The 22,592-nt window shown below is 48.2% G+C and overlaps 1 protein-coding gene across 4 annotated transcripts in view; it reads left to right on the forward strand.

The window, feature by feature from the left end:
* Abtb3 (ankyrin repeat and BTB domain containing 3) overlaps window positions 1-22,592 on the forward strand; it is a 269,392-nt gene that overhangs the window by 244,253 nt on the left and 2,547 nt on the right. For all 4 annotated transcript variants that reach the window (XM_076919804.1, XM_076919806.1, XM_076919805.1 and 1 more), the window contains 5 exons: window positions 6,368-6,473; window positions 11,190-11,292; window positions 13,414-13,495; window positions 17,291-17,359; window positions 19,835-19,948. In XM_076919804.1, the coding sequence (XP_076775919.1) occupies window positions 6,368-6,473; window positions 11,190-11,292; window positions 13,414-13,495; window positions 17,291-17,359; window positions 19,835-19,948 (474 nt within the window). The remainder of the gene's footprint in view (window positions 1-6,367; window positions 6,474-11,189; window positions 11,293-13,413; window positions 13,496-17,290; window positions 17,360-19,834; window positions 19,949-22,592) is intronic.

Below are 22,592 nucleotides of genomic sequence, written 5' to 3' on the forward strand. Positions count from 1 at the left end.
ACTGACCAGGCCTGAAGGGACAGTGGGAATCAAGTAGGAGGAGGGAAAGGAGCCCACCCCTGGACCTAGGAGAAGCCTTTTCATGTAGATTGACAGTACGTCCTCCTTGCAGCCCATAGGCTACAAACACCCCAGGATAACTATGAATGAAGCCCAAGTGTATTTGTAGATGACATCAAATCACAGTATCAAAGTGTTTGACACCTCTGACAGGAGAGCCAGTCAGAGGAGCTTCCTTCTGACTCCTTGGGGTTCACACCTACCAATGCCTCCATTCCTAGCAAAGGAATCCCACATCCCCACTGCCTTGCCAAACATCAGACTTGTTCTCAAGGTATCATGAGAGTTGTTCCATTAAATCCCTGTGGAGTTATCCATTTGGGAATATCATAAAGACACTCCAGGTCCTCCAGGGGTGTATAGCCCACGTCTGTGTATGGGTGGGAAGTACTGACTTTGGGTAACCTTGATGAACTTTCTCCCTGCTACCTGTTGGAGTCAACAGCCAAAGACAAGAGAAGACACTAGAAAGAGAAGACTGTAGGAAACACCTCATCACTGTGACCATGAGAAGCTCTAGGGAGGACCAGTCTCCCTGGTCTACAGAGAGAGTTCCAGGATAGCCAGGGCTACACAGAGAAACCCTGTCTCAGAAAAAAAAGAAAGAAAGAAAGAAAAAAGAAATAAAGAGGTTGTAGAGAGTTCATACCCTAAGCCATCACATCCCACAAGGACTTGGGCTCATATAGCACAATGGTTGAGCGTATGTTCCCTGGAGCCAAATTACAAGGGTTCAAATCCTGGCTCTCCCACTTACTAGCCCTTTAGCCCCAGTCAAGTTTCCTAAACTCTCTGCCCCAGTTTCCCTGTCTGTAAATGAGTCAGTAATCATGCGGGCCTCTCTAGGTGGCCTTGAGTACAGAGTGGTGAAAACTGAAATTCTCTTCCATTCCTCCATGACACCAGGTAAAAGCTTTCTTAGAGGCGTCGAAAAGCTAGATGATGCAGGCCTTCTGTGCTTCCCCAGGGCCCTTCTGTAAGCACCAGCCCATGGTAGCTGCATGTAGTAGGTAGCTGTGAGTACATGTCACCTGTCACCTCCTTCCCTCAGAGTGACAGTGCACTGTAAACATTTCTCTCTTTGGTGCCCCGAATACCCTAATTCACAAAGGGAATTGGGGTGTTTCTCAAACTCATTTGTCTGTGGAACCCTTTCATAATGAACTGCCTTAAGACATAAATGAAGTTTTTTTTTCAAAGATTATGCATATATATTTAAGTACAATCATTAAGAATATTTAATTTAATTACAAGCTAGCCACTCACTTAAGCATATTTAAGGTTAAACCCTTATAGTCTTCCCAAGCAGTTCTAGATGAAACCCTTAGTTTGTCTCTGTCTAACAAACAGGAGAAATAGAGGCAGGAAGATGGGTAACTAACTCAGAGACAGCCTGTCAACATCACCATCCATCCGGATCCATCTCAGAGCATCTCGGAGCCTTGGGGCCAGAGCAAGTCTCATAGGTGTGCTGGTCAGTGCTCAGCCTTGAGGCAGCCTCTGCAGGCCGCTGCTGGCTGTGTTTAGTGTCCCTCTGTGCCAATGAACTTCAGGACAGTGAGCCTCAGTGAGTCCAAGGAGATCAGAACCTGCTGGGAACACTTCAAAAGCAAACCTCTGTCCTCCTCCAACTTAAAATAAATGAATAAAGGCTTTCACCTGAAATTACCCAAGAACTACCTCGGTGAAAAAGCTTTACTGGATGCGTTCCCAGTGTCTATATTCCAGCATTTTCTGGCTTGTCTAGTTTTAACTTTTTTCCAGGCTACAGAGGAATTCCAGAATTTATTGAAGTACCTTGGATTTATGTCTTTTGGGTCTTCGTTTGGTTTGGTTTGGGTTTTGTGTAAATGTCACTTTGAAGTATGACATATCCTTAGAAAATTTCCCAGATCCTAACTGCAGAGCCTAGTGAATTCCTATCAGCTGAACAGCAAATAGTCAGCACTGGACCACAAAACACAGCATGCCTAGCACCCCAAGGTCTTCTGTCTCCTAGGCCACCCAACAAGCCATCCCTCTCTCACTTCTAACACCCTGTAACTAGCTCATTTAACTAGCATAGCTCAGGGTATGAGGAGCCTTCCACAAGCACTCCAGTGTGTAGCAGCAGGAGTAGGAGGGTCACTGAGTCACCAGCAGCCCTAACAGGAACATGTGAAAGGCAGGAAGGAAAGGCCCTCACCACATGTAAACTAGAACCTGCTCCCTGGCAGTCGTGATGCCCATCCAGAATAGGTGAGCCAGAGACAACACAGGTGGCTCCGTTCTCTGAAGGAGTGGGCCTAAAAAGAACGGTATAGCCAGGAGAAAGGAAGAAAAGAGGGTTGATTTGTTTTCTCAGGAAGCTCTAGAGAAACCCTTACCTGTATGGTATGCTATCACATAGACTGACCCATAGGAAAACATACAGTGTGCAATCAACTATTCCCCCCAGCATGCACTGGTCCACCATTCCCATGAATGCACTGGTCCACCATCCCCAGCATGCACTGGTCCACCATCCCCATGAATGCACTGGTCCATCATCCCCCGCATGCACTGGTTCACCATCCCCCAGCATGCATTGAACCATCATCCCCAACATGCACTGGACCACTATCCATATTGTCCCTTCACCATCTTTTTTTTTTTTTTTTTTTTTTTGAGTTCTAGTTAAATTGTTTGTTCTTTTGTTCTGTTTGAATTGTTGAATCCTAAGAGGTTGTGTGTGTGTGTGTGTGTGTGTGTGTGTGTGTGTGTGTGTGCACACGCGCTAATACTAGTCTTTTGCCAGCCATCAGGTTTGCAGATATTTCCCCCTCTGTAGCTTTCCCTTCATCCTGTTACTTATTGCTAGTGTTTACTGACTGTCCTCAGCATCATCAGATCACATTTTCACACGTTTTTACAGGAGAGACAAAGCATATTAAACCATAACAGCTTATCATGAGGAATTTCTCCACCAACAAAAGACAAAATATGATTGTTTGAATTTAGAAAAAAAATCAGTCTGCTACTTGTCATAGACTTACTGGAGGCTTCTGCATGGTATTTTGGAAATAAATCTCTCTTTTACAATTATTTAAAAAAAAAAAAAAAAAAAAAGGATTCTGCCTGGCATATACCAGTATTATTCTATGGAAAGCATCTTGGATCTCAGCTCCCCTCAAAGAAGCAAAGTCCTCAAAGTCCCTCGTTGGACTATAGCTAGCAGCAACACCCAAAGTATAAAAAATAAAAATAAAATGTCACTCGAAGCAGAAAAAAATAGCAAGTAAGCTGGACTAGGAAGTCTCTGAGCGACATTCCAGCCTCAGCTTCCTTCCACCTGTCAAACAGCTGCCAGGAAAGACAGCCACTAAGTGAATTCTGGATCAAATCTTGAAAGCATCAAAAAATCCCCAAAAGTCACCAGAGACCGCCCGCCATCGTCTGAGCAGAGCTCCCAAACCACCTCCTCAAAAACCTTGAAAATGGGATTCAGTGTAAACACTGTTTGCTAAAACTGCTTAATTTATCAACTTCAGAGAAAACACTGGAGCGGGACAAGTGTGTGCTCTGCAGTCTCCCTCCCCCACCCCCCACCCCTGCTTACACCCATCCATCAAAGCCTTGTTAGGTCTGTCCCCCACTTCGTTCCTTCTCCCACATACAGCCCTGTCCTCACAGCCTCTCTCTTCCATGTGTGTCACGGCCTGTGCCTGTGCTGGGGAAGTGACCTGCTCTGGACACTAAAGCCAGGACCCAGCTTTAATGCTGATAATCACCCACGTTGCAAAGTACTTCTGTATGCCCAGGGGCATTCTAGCCATTCCAAACTCACCCCTCTTCATAAGGAGCCCTGGAGGGAGGGGCTTCTGTATCACCATCTCCATTTGAAATGGTGGACCTGAAGCCTATGTGGAGGGGATGCAGAGGAGCTAGGATTTTAATCCAGGCAGCCTGACTGTAGCAAACCTCATGTTCTCAACTGTAAAGTAACCCTGTCCCTCAGTTCCCCGGTGGGTTTGCATGCAGTACATGTTTCACTGTGAAATGACAGTTTTGTCTTCGTGGATGAAAAAAACAAACATTGGTATGCAACCATCGAGCCTTCTGCCAATGGGAAGGTCACCCCACATCTGCTGATGTCATGGCCAGTTCTGCCAGTGGGAAGTCACCCCACACCTGCTAATATCACAGCCAGTGGCAGCTGCCTTGAAGGAACCTTGACTGTCACCTACCCAGTGATTCCCTACTTATGTGCACCCTGCGGCCAGGATTTGCCCAGCTCCAAAAAAGGAAGGAAGGAAGGAAGGAAGGAAGGAAGGAAGGAAGGAAGGAAGGAAGGAAGGAAGGAAGGAAAAGAGGAAGGGAGGAAAGATAGATAGATAGATAGATACATACATACATACATTATTCATACATACATACATACATACATACATTATTCTTAAAAGTGTGAGACCCAGTCTGGTACTGTTTACCTGTTGTGCGAGTATCTGGAAAGGTGAGCGAGAAGATCCAGAGTTTAAGACTAACTTGAGCTACATATCTAAGCTCTGTCTCAAACAAAAATGAGAAACACAGACAGACAGACAGACAGACAGACAGACAGACAGACAGACGGAAAGAAGGAAGAAAGGAGAAGAGAAGAGAAGAGAAGAGAAGAGAAGAGAAGAGAAGAGAAGAGAAGAGAAGAGAAGAGAAGAGAAGAGAAGGGATTTGCATTTCTTACCAGCTCCCAGGGTATTCCAGTGCTGCTCATAGGGAGGGAGGACACTTTGCTCCCCGTGAGGTGGCAGCCTCTGATGAGGTTGCTAGGGGGAGGAGTGCCTCCCACCCTCTGCTTATAGCACATCATCCGTACCATCCTTGAGAAAAGCCCCTTCTTCCTTTCACTCTAAGGACATGTCTTTGAATCATATCCCAGATGACACTGTGCCTTCTGTGATCTATCCACTTTAATAGAAAGGTTTATATTTTCTTTGTACATGTGGAGGGGCTGTGTCCTGCCCTGGGGGTTAAATTTGAGAATATGGTAAACCACTGGCATGATTGTGGTCCCAAAGCCATCTTTAAAAAAAAAAAAAAAAAAAAAAAAAAAAAGGTGTTTATTATTTTGATCACAAAAGCAATACTCACTCATTGGAAATATAAAGAAAAAAATAATGATCTCACTCTGAACCTCTTCAGTCTTTACTTTCAAAGTGTGTGTTAACCTTTAAAAAAAAAAAACTTTATTGTGTTAGTCAGCTTGGTATTGCTGAAATAGATTCTCTGAGATAATCAACTTAAAAGAAGAAAGGTTTTTTTTTTCTCCCGGTTTTGGAGCTATGTGGTTAGTTGGTCCATTGCTTCTAGGGTGAAGGTAAGACAGGGCATCAGTGCAGAAGCTCGTAGTGGGAGCAGCCAGGAAGCAAAGAGATAAAGAGCTGAGCAGATCAACGCCCCATAATCCTTTAGGGACTCACACTCAGGGACTTCCGATTTCCTGCAAGGTCTCTTGAAGGTCTAACCATCTCTCCATAGCACCATGAACAAGGGACCACACCCCTAGCACCTGGGCACACAGGGATGCTTGGTCAAACCACAGCCATTGCAAATATTCATCTAGCCCCTATCTTAGCCAATTGCCCAATAAAAAGCAGCAGAGTGCCGTGAGTCACATCCCTCCTCCTGGCCTGCACACCTGTCCTTGGAGGGAGGCCAACAGGAAGGACTGTGACCTGACACTAGGATGAAGGTCACCCAGGGCAGTCTCCTTCCTCCCTGAGCCATGGACAGCTGGAGCTTGGGAGCACAGAACTCTCTTCCTCCGTCCTGATTTTTATTTTTATTGAGAAGTGATTCAACTGATGACTCCCAGATCCAAAGTGTCTGAGCCCTGGAATCCGACTTAGTACAGAGCTGAATCAGAGGCTTTCATCATGCCCTTGCAGGGCACAGTCACGGGACCACAAGGGCTTTCTGCTGCTTGGTCAGGACCAAGGACTGCTTCCTAAATTTGAGAATACAGATAAAGGTGGATTGAGGGTTAAAGCTTTCTATTCGTGAGCTACAAAAAGCCTGCTTTCCCTTAGCTAGTTAATGATCAGGTTGAGATGGAAACACGTTTTTTTATAAATTTCATAAGCACCCAGCAGTGAACTCATAAGAAATAGGCAGGGAGCTCATAGAGCAAGCAGGTCAGTCCAGAGGTGGTAAGTGAAACCTCCATGCCTATGCTCCAGGAGGACAGTAAATGCTTGGGCTCCTCTTGCCCACGGGAACAGGTTTCTATAGCGACAACCTGGCTTGTGCGACCCAAGCATCCCATAACACGGCTCACCTTCTTCCTTCACAGAATGAAGTGATCAGCCAGCAGCTGTGCGTCATCTTCACACACTGTTATGGTCCCTACCCCATTCCCAAGCTCACAGAGATCAAGAGGAAGCAGACCTCACGCCTGGGTGAGCAGTGGCTCCGGGTATATTCAGGCTATGGCTGTGGGATGTCGGGATAGGAAGGAAGCAAACACATGGAACAAATACAGGGTGGGGGCCTTGGAGGACAAACAAGAGACAGAGAGAGGAGGAGCCAGGCCCAAGACATGAGCACTCCTTCAGCAGGAGGTCAATCTCTTCGGAGAAAACAACAGAGGACATGGATAAGAGGACCCTAGTGCCTCACCTATGGGACTAGGGTTTTCCTCATTTACTGACACTGGGGACAGCTGAGGCATAAAGTCGCATGCATCAGAGATTACAGTAGATAGCCCAATGTCCGTGGCAGCTGATGTTTTTGATAGTTATTTTGGTACAGTCTAGATTAGAATCATCTAGGACATTAGAGAATCTCAAGAACGGATTCTCTAAGTTAGGTTAGTCTATGGAGATTGCCTTCATTGGGTTGTTGGTGTGGGGAAACCCAGCCTAAAGGTGGGTGGGCTCTCTAGTCCTGCAGTGACTTGATGTGCCAGGGTGGGTTGGTATGGATGGCTTCCCATTATTGAGAAGCATGGAAGAGGGGAGGGGGTAAGTGAAGGGGAAATGGAAGGAGACAGGGGCTGCGATCAGGATGTAAAGTGAATAAATAAACAAGTTAAGAGAGCAGCGAGTGGGCACCGTTGCCTGGATTTATACAAGAAGGAAACAGTGAGCCAAGCACATTGGTGTGTGCATTCGTTCTCTCTCTGACTGTGGATGTGACCAGCTGCTTCGAGCACCCGCCACCTTGACTCTCTGCTATGACAGACTATAACCTGGAATTGTGAACTAAACCCTTTCTCCCCTGAGTTGCCTTTGTCAGGATATTTTATCAAAGCAACAGGAAAAGAAACTAAGACAGCAAAACTCTCCCATCTATAAAGTCCCTTCTCTTCACTACAGAGGAATAAGCAGGAGACTTCAGTGAGCCAGGAGTGTCCCTGATGGAAGTCTTGCTTGAGGAAATTATAGAAGAGAACAATCCCCAACTCCACCAACACACACACACACACACACACACACACACACACACACACACACACATTACTACTACCACTACTACTACAAAAACAAGGGCAAGATGCCCCAGAGGTTAAGAATGAGCACTGCCCTTCCAGTTCAGTTTCTAGCACTCATATGCAGTGACTTATAACCACCTATAACTGTAGATCCGGTGAGATTCAACACCTCTGGCCTCTTGGGGCACCCACACAGAGACATATACATATATAGATAATTAAAAATAAAATAATTTTTTTAAATAAAAAGACAGGGCATACCTGAGCAGTGGGGGCTGGATGCTCTGAAATCGGTGAGGATAACCGATCGCTTTACATGCTCCGTTGATGCTTGCACTGAGCCAGCTCCAGCCCTGTGCCTGACTTCCACCTCTCTGTAGCTCTCAGATATCCCAGGAGGTAGGCTAGACCATGCTCTGACTGCAGTCTGGAAACAGCAGAGCTAGGACTTGAACACCAACGCTGCCAATGCCCTGGTTCCTCTCTGTGTAGGCCCAGCTCCTGAGATTCCCTGGGCAGGTACTGGCTTCATCCGGATCTGGGACTACTACAGGCAGGGCGGAGTGGAAAAGACAGAGAAAGGCCTGGCTGTCTTGCGGCTGGGAACCTGAGCCTGCTGCTGCAGACACCCATCCCCTGATGCCCAGAGAGCAATAAAAAATTAACAGTGAAGGGTTGCTTTTCCTGTAAGGGTTGGGATCTTCCCTGCTTCCTGTATCCTTTCCTTCTAAATATGAAACGTGGGAGAGACGGAAGCATCTGAAGTTTCTATCCCGTAGCGAAACCATTCCTTTGCTTTTATCAGTCGAAAGACTTGAGTGCATGGAGCCGGCTCAAAGGACCTTCATTACTGTTCTGTGTAACGTGTACATTTAACTGTAACACAGCTTTCTGCTAAAATGAAAATGTTGGCAGCAGAGTCAAAGGTTAGATGTTACCTTTCTGACCATGCATGTGACAAACCCGAGTTGTACCTAAGTCCCCAGTGTGTCTGCTTTGCAGAAAGCATTGATCATCAGGGTGACAGGTTGGAAAGGCCAAACCAATGAGAAGGTAATAGATGTGGAGGGCCACCTTCCCAGGACATGACAGTGGGGACAACAGAACACGATAGCCTTGTGAGGCACCTTGTTAGTGTGAACGTTTTTTGAGGGCTGAGTTAAGAACACAGAGTAAGAGCCTGCTTCCCATGGCCACTGAGGGAAGAGAACTCTTCAAGTTGGTACAATTTCTCTCATTTGCAGTGAGAGGTGCTTGATCTTCAGGACAGGTCAGGATTCCAAGGTTAGCACCCTGAGAAGACACAGATGGGGCTGGAGAAGCGGCCGCATGGTTAAGATCACGTACTGCTCTTGCAGAGGACCCAGGTTTTGTTCCCAATGACTCTTGGCTGTCTGTAACTCCAGTTCCAGGGCACTGGGTGCCTCTTCTGAATCCCCTGGGCCCCGTCACATATATGCATTGCACACATATATACACACATGCATAAAATAAAATGTTTTTTTTTTTTTTCAAAAGAAAGCAGGGATCTTGAGTGGGCAGAGGCAGAAAAGGAACTAGGTCACAGCGATCTTGTCAGGAAGTATGGACTCGGGCTAGAGAGAGGCTCAGCAGTGAAGAGCATGTGCTGGTACTGCCCTTCCTGAGAACTTGAGTTCTGTGCCCAGCACTCATATCAGACAGCTCACAACCACCTGTAAGTGCAGACCATAGGACTTAGAGTCCTCAGACTGCACTGGCCTGCTCATATCCATACATGCACAGACCGTTAGAAGAAATGCAAATGAATCTTTTAAAAAAAAAAAAAAGGGAAAGGAGTGTGGCTTCTCCTGGGAACACTAGGGATCTATTGAAAGGTTTGTAGGAGGAGAGAGGTGCATCATAATCAGAACCTGCCTGTCCCCACAAACATCAGTCATCAGAGACCAGAACTAAATCGTTAAGCTGTGCTATATTCAGAGAGCCCAGGGTTAACACACAAAAAAAAACATCTCTCTCCTCTACAGCCAGCAGCCTTATAGGGATGGTAGAAAGAGATAGTGAGCCAGTCTGGAGCTCAGTCTGCCCTCTGTCAGGTGGTCGGTCACAGCTCTGAGTCTCCTATTACTTCTCCTGGACCAGTCCTCCTTCTCTGGGTATCTGGGCTCAGGTTTTTCTTAGATCCCCCTGGACTAGAGACTTAACTCGGAACCAGCAAGCCATACCAGTTGCCCCACCAAGCAGTTCATAGTATGTATGTGCAGGTTCCTTTCTGTATTGTGAAGTGCAAGCACCCACCCACAGTCGGGATGAGATCTGGCTTTAGGAGGATGGTTCTTGTAGTGAGCAAAGGCAAAGAGACCAAGAGAAGCTCCCTAAGTGTCTAGCAAAATGATGTAACCCGAAAGGGGGCAGGGGACAGAATGGAGGGCAAGGGGGAAAATGCTCAGGACTTTGGGGGTGACCTAGCCTTGGTCCTGGTTTGGGGCACTCCTCATAGGGATGAAGCCGGGAGAATCGCTTCAGTGAGTAGAGACGCTGCGACTCCTCAGGAAGCCTGTGGAAAGGCCAGCCCTGATTACTGCAGTTCTGGTCAGCTGGCATGCAGGTGACCCACTGCAAGACCCTGGCAATTGGAGCCACCTTGTTTGTGCTGGGTGAGGACTGACCAGGATAGCGGGACAGAGAGTCGAAGATTCTCCTAGCAAGGCAGAGGTGCTGGGCTGACTCCAAGGGCCAACCAGAAGGGCACTGGGTCTGCATGGCTAAACTAAAGGTAATATGTAGGCGCTTTGTATTTGGTGAGGCCAGAGAACCAGAATGCCTTAGTTCAATTCCTGGCTGTATGCACAGCCACTGTAATGTGTGTGTGCCTCAGTTTCCTCCACTACACAGTGAGAGGATGTGACACTGCACAAGGCCTACCATGTCATAAGGTAGACTCCTCCGTAAGTGTGTGTTAGCTACTTTGCCTTTGGTCTGAAAGGTAAGAACGGGGGGAGGGGGCATAAGGGGGCCTGGCTCCTTTGTCACTGACACTGGGGGAGAAAGACCTGGAGTCCAGTGGCAAGGGGACAGCTGCCTTTCTACACCACTTCTACCTGGCAGACAGACTGTGAGCCTGAGAAGGAACATGATGATGGGTACTCCAGTCCAACTGACTGCCAAGGAGTCTCAGTCTCCACCACCCACTTTTCTGAACAAGATGCTAGTACTACCGTGTCCAACTTTTTGTTAGTTTATTTGTTTGTAAGTTAGTTTGTTTTTTGTTTTTCAACACAGTTTCCCTGTGTAACCCTGGCTGTCCTAGAACTCACTCTGTAGACCAGGCTGGCCTCAAACTCTGGGATCCACCTGCCTCTACCTCCTGGAAGTGCTGAGATTAAAGGTGTGTGTCACCAAGCCCCAGAGACACATCAAAATTTTAAGTTGATTCTGGGGATCAGAAGTCAGGTCAGCCCACATGCTCTGACAGAGCTGTTGCCCCACTGAGCCATTCCACCAGCCCAAGGGCTGCTTCTAAGCACAGGCCAGCTTTGAGCATCTCCTGTGATGAGCTGTAGTGATGTATCTGTCCTCTGTGGGTGCTGTCCTCCATTTTGACTCTTGGGTCACCCATGAGAAATGAGTAGGTCACTCATTTCCCTCTCTCTCCAGTCCACCCTTCCTTCTTTAACATGCCCACTCCTTCTTTCTGTTCTAGACCCTCATTTTCTTAACAATAAAGAAATGTCTGACGTGACCTTTCTGGTAGAAGGAAGACCTTTCTACGCTCACAAAGTACTGTTGTTCACAGCCTCTCCCAGGTACGTACCCTTGGCTTGGCTTATGCCTGGAATATGTCTGTGACTGTTTCTGTTAAATCTTGTAGAACTCGGGATGTCCTGGAACTCACTGTGCAGCAAGGCTGACCTTGAATTTCTGACCTTTCTGCCTCCACATCCCTAGTTCTGGGATTACAGATATGCCCAATTTATTTGGTACTGGGGATTGTACCCAAGGCCTCATGAATGCCGGGTCCCACTGTACCAACTGAGCTACATACATCCCCAACCGAGTGTTGGTGGTATTGTCACTGGGCTAGCAGAACATTTTCTCAAACTCAGAGATCCCAGAGTACAAGGTACCTCTTTATGCAGCCTAGGCACCCCCTTGTCTCAGCAGAGCTCTGCACCAGGGGTAAAGGTGTGTGAGCAGATGCCCTTGGCAGTTGACAACTTGAGACTCCTTCGGTGGGAGCCTCAAGAGCCCATTCTCCAAATGTTAGAAAACAGATTTGCTGTAAGCCTCCAAAATAGAAGGGCACTGACCTGCCTTTTCCCTGTTGTGCAGTTAGCAGGTAAGAATCTCATGTAGAAGGAGCTAGCTAGGATACAGCACAGTGGTCATATGAAACCCTGAGTTCTATCCCCAGAAGAAGGAAAGAAAGTTGCATTCTTTCTCCTAACCCTATGGCTGGCATCTCTTATGTCTGGGTCTCAGTGCATCTGAAACTTGTACAGGGAGCAGAGGGCGTGGCAGAGTAGACGACTGTGCTGGTGTGACAGAGAGACGGGCTGACAGAGACAGGAAGGGAGCAGAGGGTGTCCACATAGGGTGAGGATTCTGGCAATGCAGATACAGAAGCCCCTATTGGAGTTTGCTCGGTGAATGGTTACTCAGCAGCAGCTGTCTCCTGCGTGCCCCCAAAGCAAACAGACCCCAGGCATCTGCTTTGCATCCACAAGAAAAATGAACTGTCCACATGGGTTTTTGATTGGTGCCACCAGACAAGCAGTTCCCCGGTGTGCCAGCATCCAATGCTTAGTTTTCTTCATGGTAACTGTGGCCCTGGAGGTTTTACTCCTGAGGGGCACTGCAGAGGGGGAAGCACAGCTGCTCTGTTTTATCTGCTGTTCTTCAAATCTGTTATCATCCTGAAGGGGAAAGAATTAAAAAAATAAAACTAAAAGAGACAGCTTGGCCTGTTCTCTTTAAAACCTCATTCTCTGCATGAGTCTCTAAATCAGTGTGTCCCGATAATAGGATCTCTACAGTCCAGAGACTGCATCAAAACACCAAGGCCTGTGACCCCTGTAAGGAGCCCCTCCCCAAGTCAGCAAGTGCACTGGCTGGTTTTGTGTGTTGACTTGACAAAAGCTGGAGTCATCAGAGAGAAGGGAACTTCAGCTGAGGAAACGCCTCCATGAGATCCAGCCACAGGGCATTTTCTCAATTAGTGATCAATGAGAGAGAACCCAGACCATTATGGGTAGTGTCATCCCTGGGCTGGTGGTCCTGGGTTCTATAAGAAAGCAAGCTGAGCAAGCCAGGGGAAGCAAGCCAGTAAGCAGCACCCCTCCGTGGCCTCTTTGTGAGCTCCTGCCTCCAGGTTCCTGTGCTGTTTGAGTTCCTGTCCTGACTTCCTTCAGTGATGAACAGCAATGTAGAAGTGTGAGCTCAATAAACCCTTTCCTCCCAACTTGCTTTTGGGGCATGGTGTTTTCTTCACAGCAATAGAGACCCCGACTAGGACAGTGTGTATGGGTTTAATGCTCCCGGAGGCTTCATGTCCCACAAAAACCTAAGCTTCTTCTCCTCTGAAGCAAAGTTTGAACAATAGAAAGGCCTGGCAGGGACAATACCTTGGGTACCAGACAAGAGGGTAGCCAGGGCAGGCACTCAGAATAGACAGACACCTGTGGAAGTGACCCTGGGTAAGTGCTGGGAAGCGATGGGATTTTAAAGAGCATCCATTCCTTCCCAGAGCCAGTTTGGGAACGAATATGAGTTCTAGGCGTGGTCTATAGCTTTGAATGAAGACACTAACAGCTATAATCCAGCTGTGTTTTAGAGCAAGATCCAGAGATTTCTGTCATAAGGAGAGTCGGTTTGGGTGAGCCATAGGGGCGTGGATGAGTCTTTTGATTTCTCTCTGTGTTATTCAGGTTCAAGGCCCTCCTCTCCAGCAAGCCAACAAATGACAACACCTGCATAGAGATTGGCTACGTGAAGTACCCCATTTTCCAGGTGAGCCCTGGGGTAGCCTTCAACGCTTAGCTGCTCCTAACACCTGGGATACCCCTGACTGAGCAGCTGGCACCTGCACTTCAGGCTCCCTTACTCCACCCCTCCCATGACATCCCTCAGTACTGGTAGTAATCACAGAAGCCCAGTACCTCCTACTCTCTAGGGCTGGGGGAAGGGAGCCCAATGGTAAAGGACTTCCTCTCTCAAAGATTCCTAAGTCTTGAGGGAGTATCTCCAAGCACTAGTCAGCTACAGTATACCGTGGGGTGTGTGCAAAGGAGGATACCCTTTTCAGAGGAGTGTACTGTAACCACTCAGACCCAGGATGTAGGGGCAGGGTTGGGAATGGAGAGTCTAAGGCCAAGCCAAAGCTGAGAGACTCAGAATGAGGCTTTGGGCTGGAGAAGGAGGCTAGAACATTCCAGACAAAGAGAAAAATGCATGTAGAGGACCGCAGTGATGTGTCCAGCCACATTAGGAAAGCGGGATCTGTGCCCAGCCTATCTGGTGGCCCAGCTCAAGGACTCCATTCTGAGGTGGTCTTTCTATAGTAAAACTCATACCAAAGCAGAAATCCTGTTCCCTCTGCCTCCACAGCACACTGGCATTGCCTAGGGGGCTTTGAAAATGGCCCCCTGGATGTGTAGTCTGTGCATCAGACCCATAAAATCAGAATCTCGGAGCAGGTCCCAACCTTGAGCACACTGTGGCCTCTCCCTCCTTTCTTACCATCATGCATGCAGCCAGGCACTCTACCTAGCAGTGTCTTCTGAATGTTAGCAGTCATCCAAATGCCCTGGAGATTCTTACGATGGCTGTTAAAACAGGAAAGATGTTAAGTGTGAACGTCTAGGGCCCGCCCTTACAGCCTGACTTTCAGGCATGAGAATTCACACTTCTGGCAAGGGCCTCTGATGCTGCTGGGCCCAGGGTTCCAACCCTGAAAGCTAATGCTGTTCTTGGGTCTTTTGATCCTTCCAACAGCTCTTGGAAGGATGTGGCCCAAGTTCCCACCTCTGCCCCTTCGGAGAGCAGAGATGCAAACTCAACCAGGTCCCATTGTTTGCTCACATCCTTGGGAACAGGAGTCGGCTCTGGAGTCACCTAACCCTGTATAAAGAATCTTATGGCCTGTTAAATGGGGATCCTGAACTGAAGGCAGAAAAAAGAGCACACATGAACACGTGTATGCACACACACACACACACACACACACACAAGTATCCCATGACTGGTAAGCCTGGCCCTTACTGGGAAGGCCCCAGTAATAAGAGCCTGGCTCAAGGAGGCACTTAGTAACTGTTTGCCCAGTGGACTTGTTGTCAGAGTCCTGCATGGGAAAGGCTGGCCTCAGAGGGATCCCCAGGCCTGGAATTGCTTCCGATGGGGAAAATTTGCTGGCCACATTAGCTTCAAGTTCCTGTAATGGAAAGGGAGATTTATCATGCCCTGGGGACTTCTGTGTCCCTGCTCATTCCCCATAAAAGAAAGTAACATTCATTTTTGCCTGAAAATAGGCCAAGGAAGGCCGGATCCAACCCAAAAGGAGGCTCCCAGAAGCCTGTTAGCTGTACATGCTTCTGGCATGTAAATTTTGGCAGAAGAGTTTTTAGCAATTGATACTGCATTGTGTTTCCTCCCTCAAGACTATTTAACATCATGTGTGTATAAAAGCCACCCCCACTGAGGCCACACCTGGAGCTAGGCCTCTACCAGGCTGCAAAAGTCCCTGTAGGTTGGTAGCCGCCAAGAACAACAGTGCTGGCCCTTTGACCTAATAAGGGCTTGTTGCACCCACTTAGAGAAAATGCCTACACTGGCAGAGTCTTGCACTGGCAGGGGCTGGGATGGTCCAATTTAAGTTCCATTAGCCCAGAGTCTTCCTCTGCCAAGGCAGCAATTTCAGCCCATGGCTCAGCCTTGAACAAATGAGACAATGTGCATGACCGAGAGGAAAGTGCTTTATAAATGGAGAGCCCGTGTTGGGGGGTGGACATTACACTGGTGCTTCCTGGTATTATTGGTTTGGCCTTTATAAGAAAGGTGCTAGAAGAATCAATTGATTTTAATAAAGCCAATAGCCCAGTGCTGGCTGACGGTGTTCCCACACTTATAAGCTCCACTCCCTAAGGTGGGGGTGGGGGGAGGGGAACAGTGCAATGTTATTTCCCAAGGCCTAGACAATGTCACCACCTCTCTACCAAGCAGCTGGGCACAGAAACCCCAAGTCAGTATAAGGGAGACTCAGACACAGAAGACGTGTTATTTCCAATGTGTTCACACGAGAAGGGCATGGTGAGGTGTGGCTGCAGTCCCAGCACTTAGAAGACTAGGCAGGAGGATTGCTGTGAGTTCCAAGCCAGCCTGAGAATACCAAATGAGACCCTTTATCCGAATGATGATGATGGTGGTGGTGATGGTGGTGGTGATGATGGTGGTGGTGATGATGGTGGTGGTGGTGGTGATCATGTGGTATCTGTGTGCCAGACATTATACTAGGCAGAGAAATGTAGTGAGTGAGAGACATCTGTACTCTCAAATGACTATAAAGGACACTTTAGTTGCAGACAAGCTCCTGCCTGAAACAAAACTTGATGGGAAAGAGACCCAAATTTCCTAGCCCAGTGACCACTGAGGGTCCAGCTTCCACTCATAAAGAAGAGAGTACATCCTGGCTGAGGGAGCTGGAAGACATGGCCAGGTTCTGGTAGAGGAAAGAGAGAGGACAGTGCACATAAAAAGACAGACACCAGGGTGAATGTAGTGACCCAGCTATAATCCCAGCACTAAGGAGGTGGAGGTACAGGGAAGGTGAGTGAGAGGCTGGCCTGGGCTACAAAGCAAGTTGTTTGTCACATAATGAGATCTGTCTCAAAACAAGCAGACAAACAAACCAAATTCCATTAAGGATCTGCTTCACTGAAACGTGCGAACTGGGTAATTCCAGTCTGTCCCGGCGAGCAGTGGGGGAACAGAACTATCTGCTAATTGGCAGCTTAAGAGTATTAAGCATTTCACAAATTTGGTGTTTTATTTGGGGTGTGTGTGTGTGTGTGTGTGTGTGTGTGTGTGTGTGTGTGTGTGTATGCACGTGGGTGTGCATGTACCGCACACACACACATTTGGATATACCATGGCACATTTGAAAATTTTTTTCCAAAATTCTATTATGGTGGAGGTTGTACCACAGTGTGATCCCAGCACAGGTTGTGAGCAGTCTTCAGAGTTTGCCAGCCCCATTGCGGAGGCTCCAGGCAGGTAAAGTCAGTCATGTGGAAGGCAGTTGAAATTGGAGACCCGGGGCAACTTGGACGGCATATGCACCTCGTGCAAAAGAACCCTTGGTTGTCAAGTGAAGCATACACTAAATTCAGATACAACCGTGATGTTCACTCAGGGAACAGTCATTTGCAAAACTCTGTAATTTGGGACACTCTTCAGACACTGGGAGCCACATGACAAGGGACAGCCTTGCTTGGACCATTCCCAGCACCACCAGTGACTTTCCAAACCCTGGACCTCTTGTGGCTTCCTCTGGAGTCTTGTCAGCTTGTTAAGGAACTCCTAGAGTGGCCTTCTGGGACTTCAGGGGGCTCTCTAAGTCGTGTCACCTGCACAACCCCTGGCTGAGCGGTAGGCTGGCACCCACTGGTTGTCATCCTCAGGTGACTCACCTGTCATGAGGAACCAAGCTCAGGTGGTTTCATTTCACCCTGCGGGTGGGGGAGGGGATGACGGCTTCCAAAGGAACTGTGTCCGACTGAGGTCTTGTTCACTCTGTCTTATTCCTTCCAGCTGGTCATGCAGTATCTCTACTACGGTGGCCCAGAATCACTTCTCATTAAAAACAATGAAATCATGGAGGTAAGGAGACCACCGTGGTTTTAGCTACCCCAGCCTCCCTTCTCTCTGGCTTCGAACTGGTGGGGGCACCCAGGCTTCTGATCCTCCATGACTCTGTGGTCCTCTCAAATAAGGCAACTTCTCTGGGAAGCCCTCCCCTTGGAGACTGGCTGCACCAGGGGCCCTGGGTGGAAACAAGTCTTAACTGGCTTGTGAGGGGCAAGTTTTCGAGGAGGGTTGGGGGCCCACCTGCACTGGCACACTTAGACTTCTACAGCACCACCAGGAAGTATCCTAGAGATCGTCCTCCCCCTTGTGGTTGCTAGGAGAATTGCATCCATGAGAAGCAAGGCTCTCACCCCTACTAGACTTGCTGGGACCTAAAAGCTGAGAGCTGGGAGGCCCTCACCCATGCCTGCTGCTCCTCCTCCACTGCCTCCACCACTACACTTCCCATCCCAGCCTCTGCTCCCGCTGCACCTGACTCCCCGTGTACCCCCCCATCCAAAGCCAGAGCACGAATCCACTTCCCTAAATCAAAGACGGGCACTAGCTGGGCATGACAGCACACAACTGAACCCAGTCCTCTCGGGGCACAGGCAAGTGGATCTCTATGAAATGAAGGTCAGCCTTGTCTACATAGGGAGTTCCTGGCCAACCTGGGCTACATAATGAGGTTTTGGTTTGGTTTGGTTTGGTTTGGTTTGGTTTGGTTTTTTAGAATTAACTAATTTTTTTTTTTAAGCTGGGAGTTTAGTGCCAGAACCCTTCAATCCAAACTCTGGGTTCCATCAGGATTCTTCCATGTCTAATCTGTGGGGCCTTGGGCAGTTTATTTGACCTAGCTAGCTTCTGTTTTCTTTCCTGGAAATGGCCATACTCTGGGTCTAAGAGGATTTTACAAACCTCTGTTTTAGAAGATTCTTAGCCGCCTTTGGCCAAGGAGAGAGCTGTGGGGCTCTGCAGTCGTAAGTGCCCAGTTTGTCCGATCTCTGTCCTCTGCTTACCCACCCCCAGCCCCACCCCCGAGAGACTCACCTCTCATGACCCCTCTTCTCGTCTTGTCCTCCACAGGACCAAGTGGCCTTTGTAAACATTTTACATTTTTCTTTCCACATTTACTATGTTACTAGTTTGTTAAAGAGACTGAAATAAAGGGGCTGGATAACCAGGCATAGGACGGGCCGCACAGCCACACACCCAAGTCCTGTGCAGTTGGAAAGTGCTGCCTTCCCAGGACAGGGACATGTTCATCTGTCCAGCATCCCTCAGAGCCGATTCACTGAGAGATTTTAAGTAAGTAAATGAATTCACATTTGAGTCATAGCCCGCTATGATGGCTCATGTTGTAATTCCAGAACCTGTGAGGGATTTGAGGCCTACCAGGAATAGACAACAAGTTCCAAGCCAGCCAGGGCTACATAGTAAGGCTGTGTCTCAAAAGGAAACACACACACAAGAAAGCTCATGATAAACCCCACTCTGCTCCCGCACACACTTGGGGAACTGTAGTGCCCCCCTCTCCAGAGCCTGTCACTTTTGGTACACTTCTGGGAGCCTCCCATAGCCCAGAGCTGACCTTGGTTGGGCTGGGGATGGCAGTGAATGGTCCAAAGGGTTGAAGAACCTGACCCCCTGGACTCTGTCAAGGGAGGCAGGACTGAAATAGCTTCTAAATAGGAAGAAGAAGGTGCTTATGGGGGAGGTCCCTGAAGTAGGGTGGCAAAGAAAACCCTTCTGAGGTGTGACATCAGAGTGGAGACCCAGAGAACACAGGCAGTGAGGAAGCCACAGTGAGACCCACCCTGCTAATAGGTATCATAGTCCCTCCTCCTTGCTGATGTGATTTAGGGCATTTGGGGTTTGCCTGCTATAACATGTATGTCAGTGAGTGGCTTCGCCATGCTCTCTGTCCCACAGTAGACTTGCCTAACTAGGGCTGTCCTCCCCCCACCCCCACCCCCCACCCCCCCACCCCCTCCCTCACCTTGAGCCTGCAGTCTACTCCAGCTTCTCTACTTCCTGACCCTCAGCCAGGCACGCCGTGGTCTGCAGCTATATTCATTGCTTTTCTATTGCTGTGTTAAAACATTCTGACTAAGGTGAAGAAGAAAAGGTTTATTTGGGCTTACAGTCTCAGAGGGATAAGAATTCATGTGACTGACGTGGAGACAGCAGGTGGCAGCCACGGTGGCTGGAGCAGCAGCTGAGAGTTCACATCTTGAACCACAGACAGGAAGTAGAAAGAGCCAACTGGGGGTAGGGAAAGGCCGTCAGCTCTCAAAGCCTGCTTCCTGTGGTGTGCGTTCTCCGACAAAGCCTCACCTCCTAAACTGCCCCCTAGACAGTGTCATCAACCGGGGATCACATGTTCAAGTGCCTGGGACGACAGGGGACATTTCTCATTCACACCATCACCGTAGTTCATTCCGATAGCCTTCTGGACCTTCCTCTTCCCCTTCTCTGCCTCTAACGACCTCTTTTTATGGATTCTAGCTTCTGTCTGCCGCCAAATTTTTCCAACTGGAGGCTCTGCAGCGACACTGTGAGATTATCTGTGCAAAAAGCATCAATACTGACAACTGTGTGGATATCTACAGCCACGCCAAGGTAGGTCTCCTGTTGACACCAAAGCTGGGCCTGTGTTCCCAAGACTGCCCTGTGTTATGTTGCTTAGTATTCCACTCTGGGCCTTGGCACACATCAGCCAGCTGTTCCTGCTGCTCGGTCATGGCCCAGCCTGGGGGCTTTCTTTCCTGCTTCAGGTTGGCCATCTCCACCTCCTTTCTTCCTTGAACACGGGAAGGTAAGCCAGGCAACAGCGGTCTCTAAGAGTGTCATCCTCTCTGCAGTGATAAGAATCACATCACAGGCTCTGGACTGGGCTCTCAACTCTGCTTCCTAATCAGGGTCTAGCTGATGTCTCTTCTATCAAGTGATCTAGAATAGAAGATTTTAGAATGGTGGGCCTCAAAATGTAGTCTCCAACTCAGCAGCAGGAACAAGGAATTTATTAGGCAATCACGCCCCAGATCTATCAAACCAGAAACTCCAGAATTGGAAGGTTGTTCACATCTCTCAGGCCAAAAGCTCTGGGGGGGGGGGGGGGGAAGTGTTCCTGATTCCAGGGTGAGTTCAAGTGCGTGTTAACTATTTTTCTGTTGCTGATAAAACACCACAACCAAGGCAACTTATAAAGGAAAGGGCTAATTTGGGCTTTCGGTCCCTGCCAGATAAGAGTCTGCCATGGTGGGGAGGTAGAGCAGCAAGAGGCAGGCGTGATGGCAGGAGCAGAAAGCTGAAACCTCACATCCTCAAACAGCGAACGTGAAGCAAAGAAAAATGGGTATGAATTGGTGTGAGGCTTTTAATCTCAAAGCCCGCCCACACTGTCATACTTCCTCCAGCAAGACTATACCATCTGAACCTTTCCAAACAGCGCCACCAACTGGGAGCCGAGTGTTCCAACACCCCAAACTACGGGGGAGGGGAGACACTTCTCATGCGAACTACCGCTTTCCTTCCTGTCTCTGGGACACACACACACACACACACACACACACACACACACACACGATATTCTGGTTAGTGCGGATTACACCCAAATCTGGTCCCTAAGGATGTAAGCATTTTTTGAGAGGGAGTCACTATGTAGCTGGCTTTGAACTCTCCAACCTTCTGCTTTGACCCTGAAGACTGAAATTTGTATCTGTGCCTTAGCTAAGCAGTATGTGTCTTCATCTTGCATGGGTTGTTTTGCATAATGGCACTACCCAGAGAGAGCTTCTGTGCTAAGGAAGAGAACCAGTGTCTTCCTCCTCTCCTCTCTTAACCGTGGTCATTTGAATTGCCCCAGAAAGCTGACTCCCTGGGTAGTTTTTCTGTGCTTTTCACCTTGGCTGCGTCCTGTCCCAGTCTCCTGAGAGTGCTTAGCATGTAACACGCATGCCCTGATTTAATATGAAAACTGATGCCATGTGAGTCCCAGCAGGCCAAGAACACATGTGGCCAGGGCCTCTGCTTTGACAGACACCCGCTTCCACTTCCAGGATCCCATCCTGAGTGATTCCAGTACCAGCATCTGCCATTTGTGATATTTGCATGTGGGAAAGAGCAGGGCCAGCTGCCTCCTGCCCTGTGTGTACACTACTTCCCTCAGCTATGGACGGTGCAGCCTCCACAGATGTTTCCCAGCCCTGGGATTCTTATACTGACAGATTGTGCTACGGATTAACCATAGCGCATAAGAAGCAACGACGCACCGGTTGCTTAGAGCCATAGGAAATCCAGACACTTAGAGTGAACAGCCAAGTTCCAAATGTTCACAAGGACCTCCACAGCATCACCTCTGTGCTTCAGGGAAGCACTTGAGACAGTGATGGCATTTAGACAGATGAGAAGCCTGGCCCTTCGATGCATGGGTTGGCATCTCTTCTTCCCAGAAGCTGTCTCAGCTGCTCAGTGTTGAGCCTCTGATGGCCCTTACAGGTTGTCTGTGTTTGAAAAAGAGGACAAGCTGGTTCATCACCTGTAGTAAAGCTAGTCACAGCAGCAGTATTGTGATGGAAAGAACAGCATCTGGGAGCCACAGGAGAGTCCTCCTCGAGGGTGTCTTGACCTACATTTTCGTTACTAGGACCGTACACATCAGAATGTAATAAAGAAATCTGTAAGATAGTCTAGGCCTATTGGCTCACTCCTGTAATTCCAACACTCCAGAGGCAGAGGCAGGAGGATTAGAAGGTCAAGACAATCCTCGACTACATAGAAGGTTTGAATTCAGCCAAGTATGTGAGACCCCCATCTTAATTAATAAGGCATGATCTCTGCATTTGAAAAATGTAACAGGACAGGGGTAAGCAAACATGTTCTGAAAAGGGGCAGGTAATTATTTGCAACTTTGCAGGCAGTATTGCAGGCTTAGGAGGAGAGATTATTTGTTTTAATATTTTATTTTGTTTGTCCCTACTTGATTCTACCTCTAGTGCAGAAACAATCATACATAAGTAGAAAACAAACAGTGTGGTTGTATTCTAATAAAACTTTATTTAGAAAACAAATTGTGAACTGAATTTAGCGGCAGGGGTAGGAGGATTGTAGTGTGTATATAAAGCTCTGTCTACGGAGGTAAGGGGTGGGAGTTTCAGTCTCGTGTGGATCTGTAATTGGCTGTGAGGAGATGATAAGCAGGTGCTGATGTGTAGCCACCATTCAGCTGATGTTAGCAGATACAACAAATATAAGTATTACTTTG

The sequence above is a fragment of the Arvicanthis niloticus genome, chromosome 22 (assembly GCF_011762505.2).
Source record: "Arvicanthis niloticus isolate mArvNil1 chromosome 22, mArvNil1.pat.X, whole genome shotgun sequence".
Classification (NCBI taxonomy): Eukaryota; Metazoa; Chordata; class Mammalia; order Rodentia; family Muridae; genus Arvicanthis; species Arvicanthis niloticus.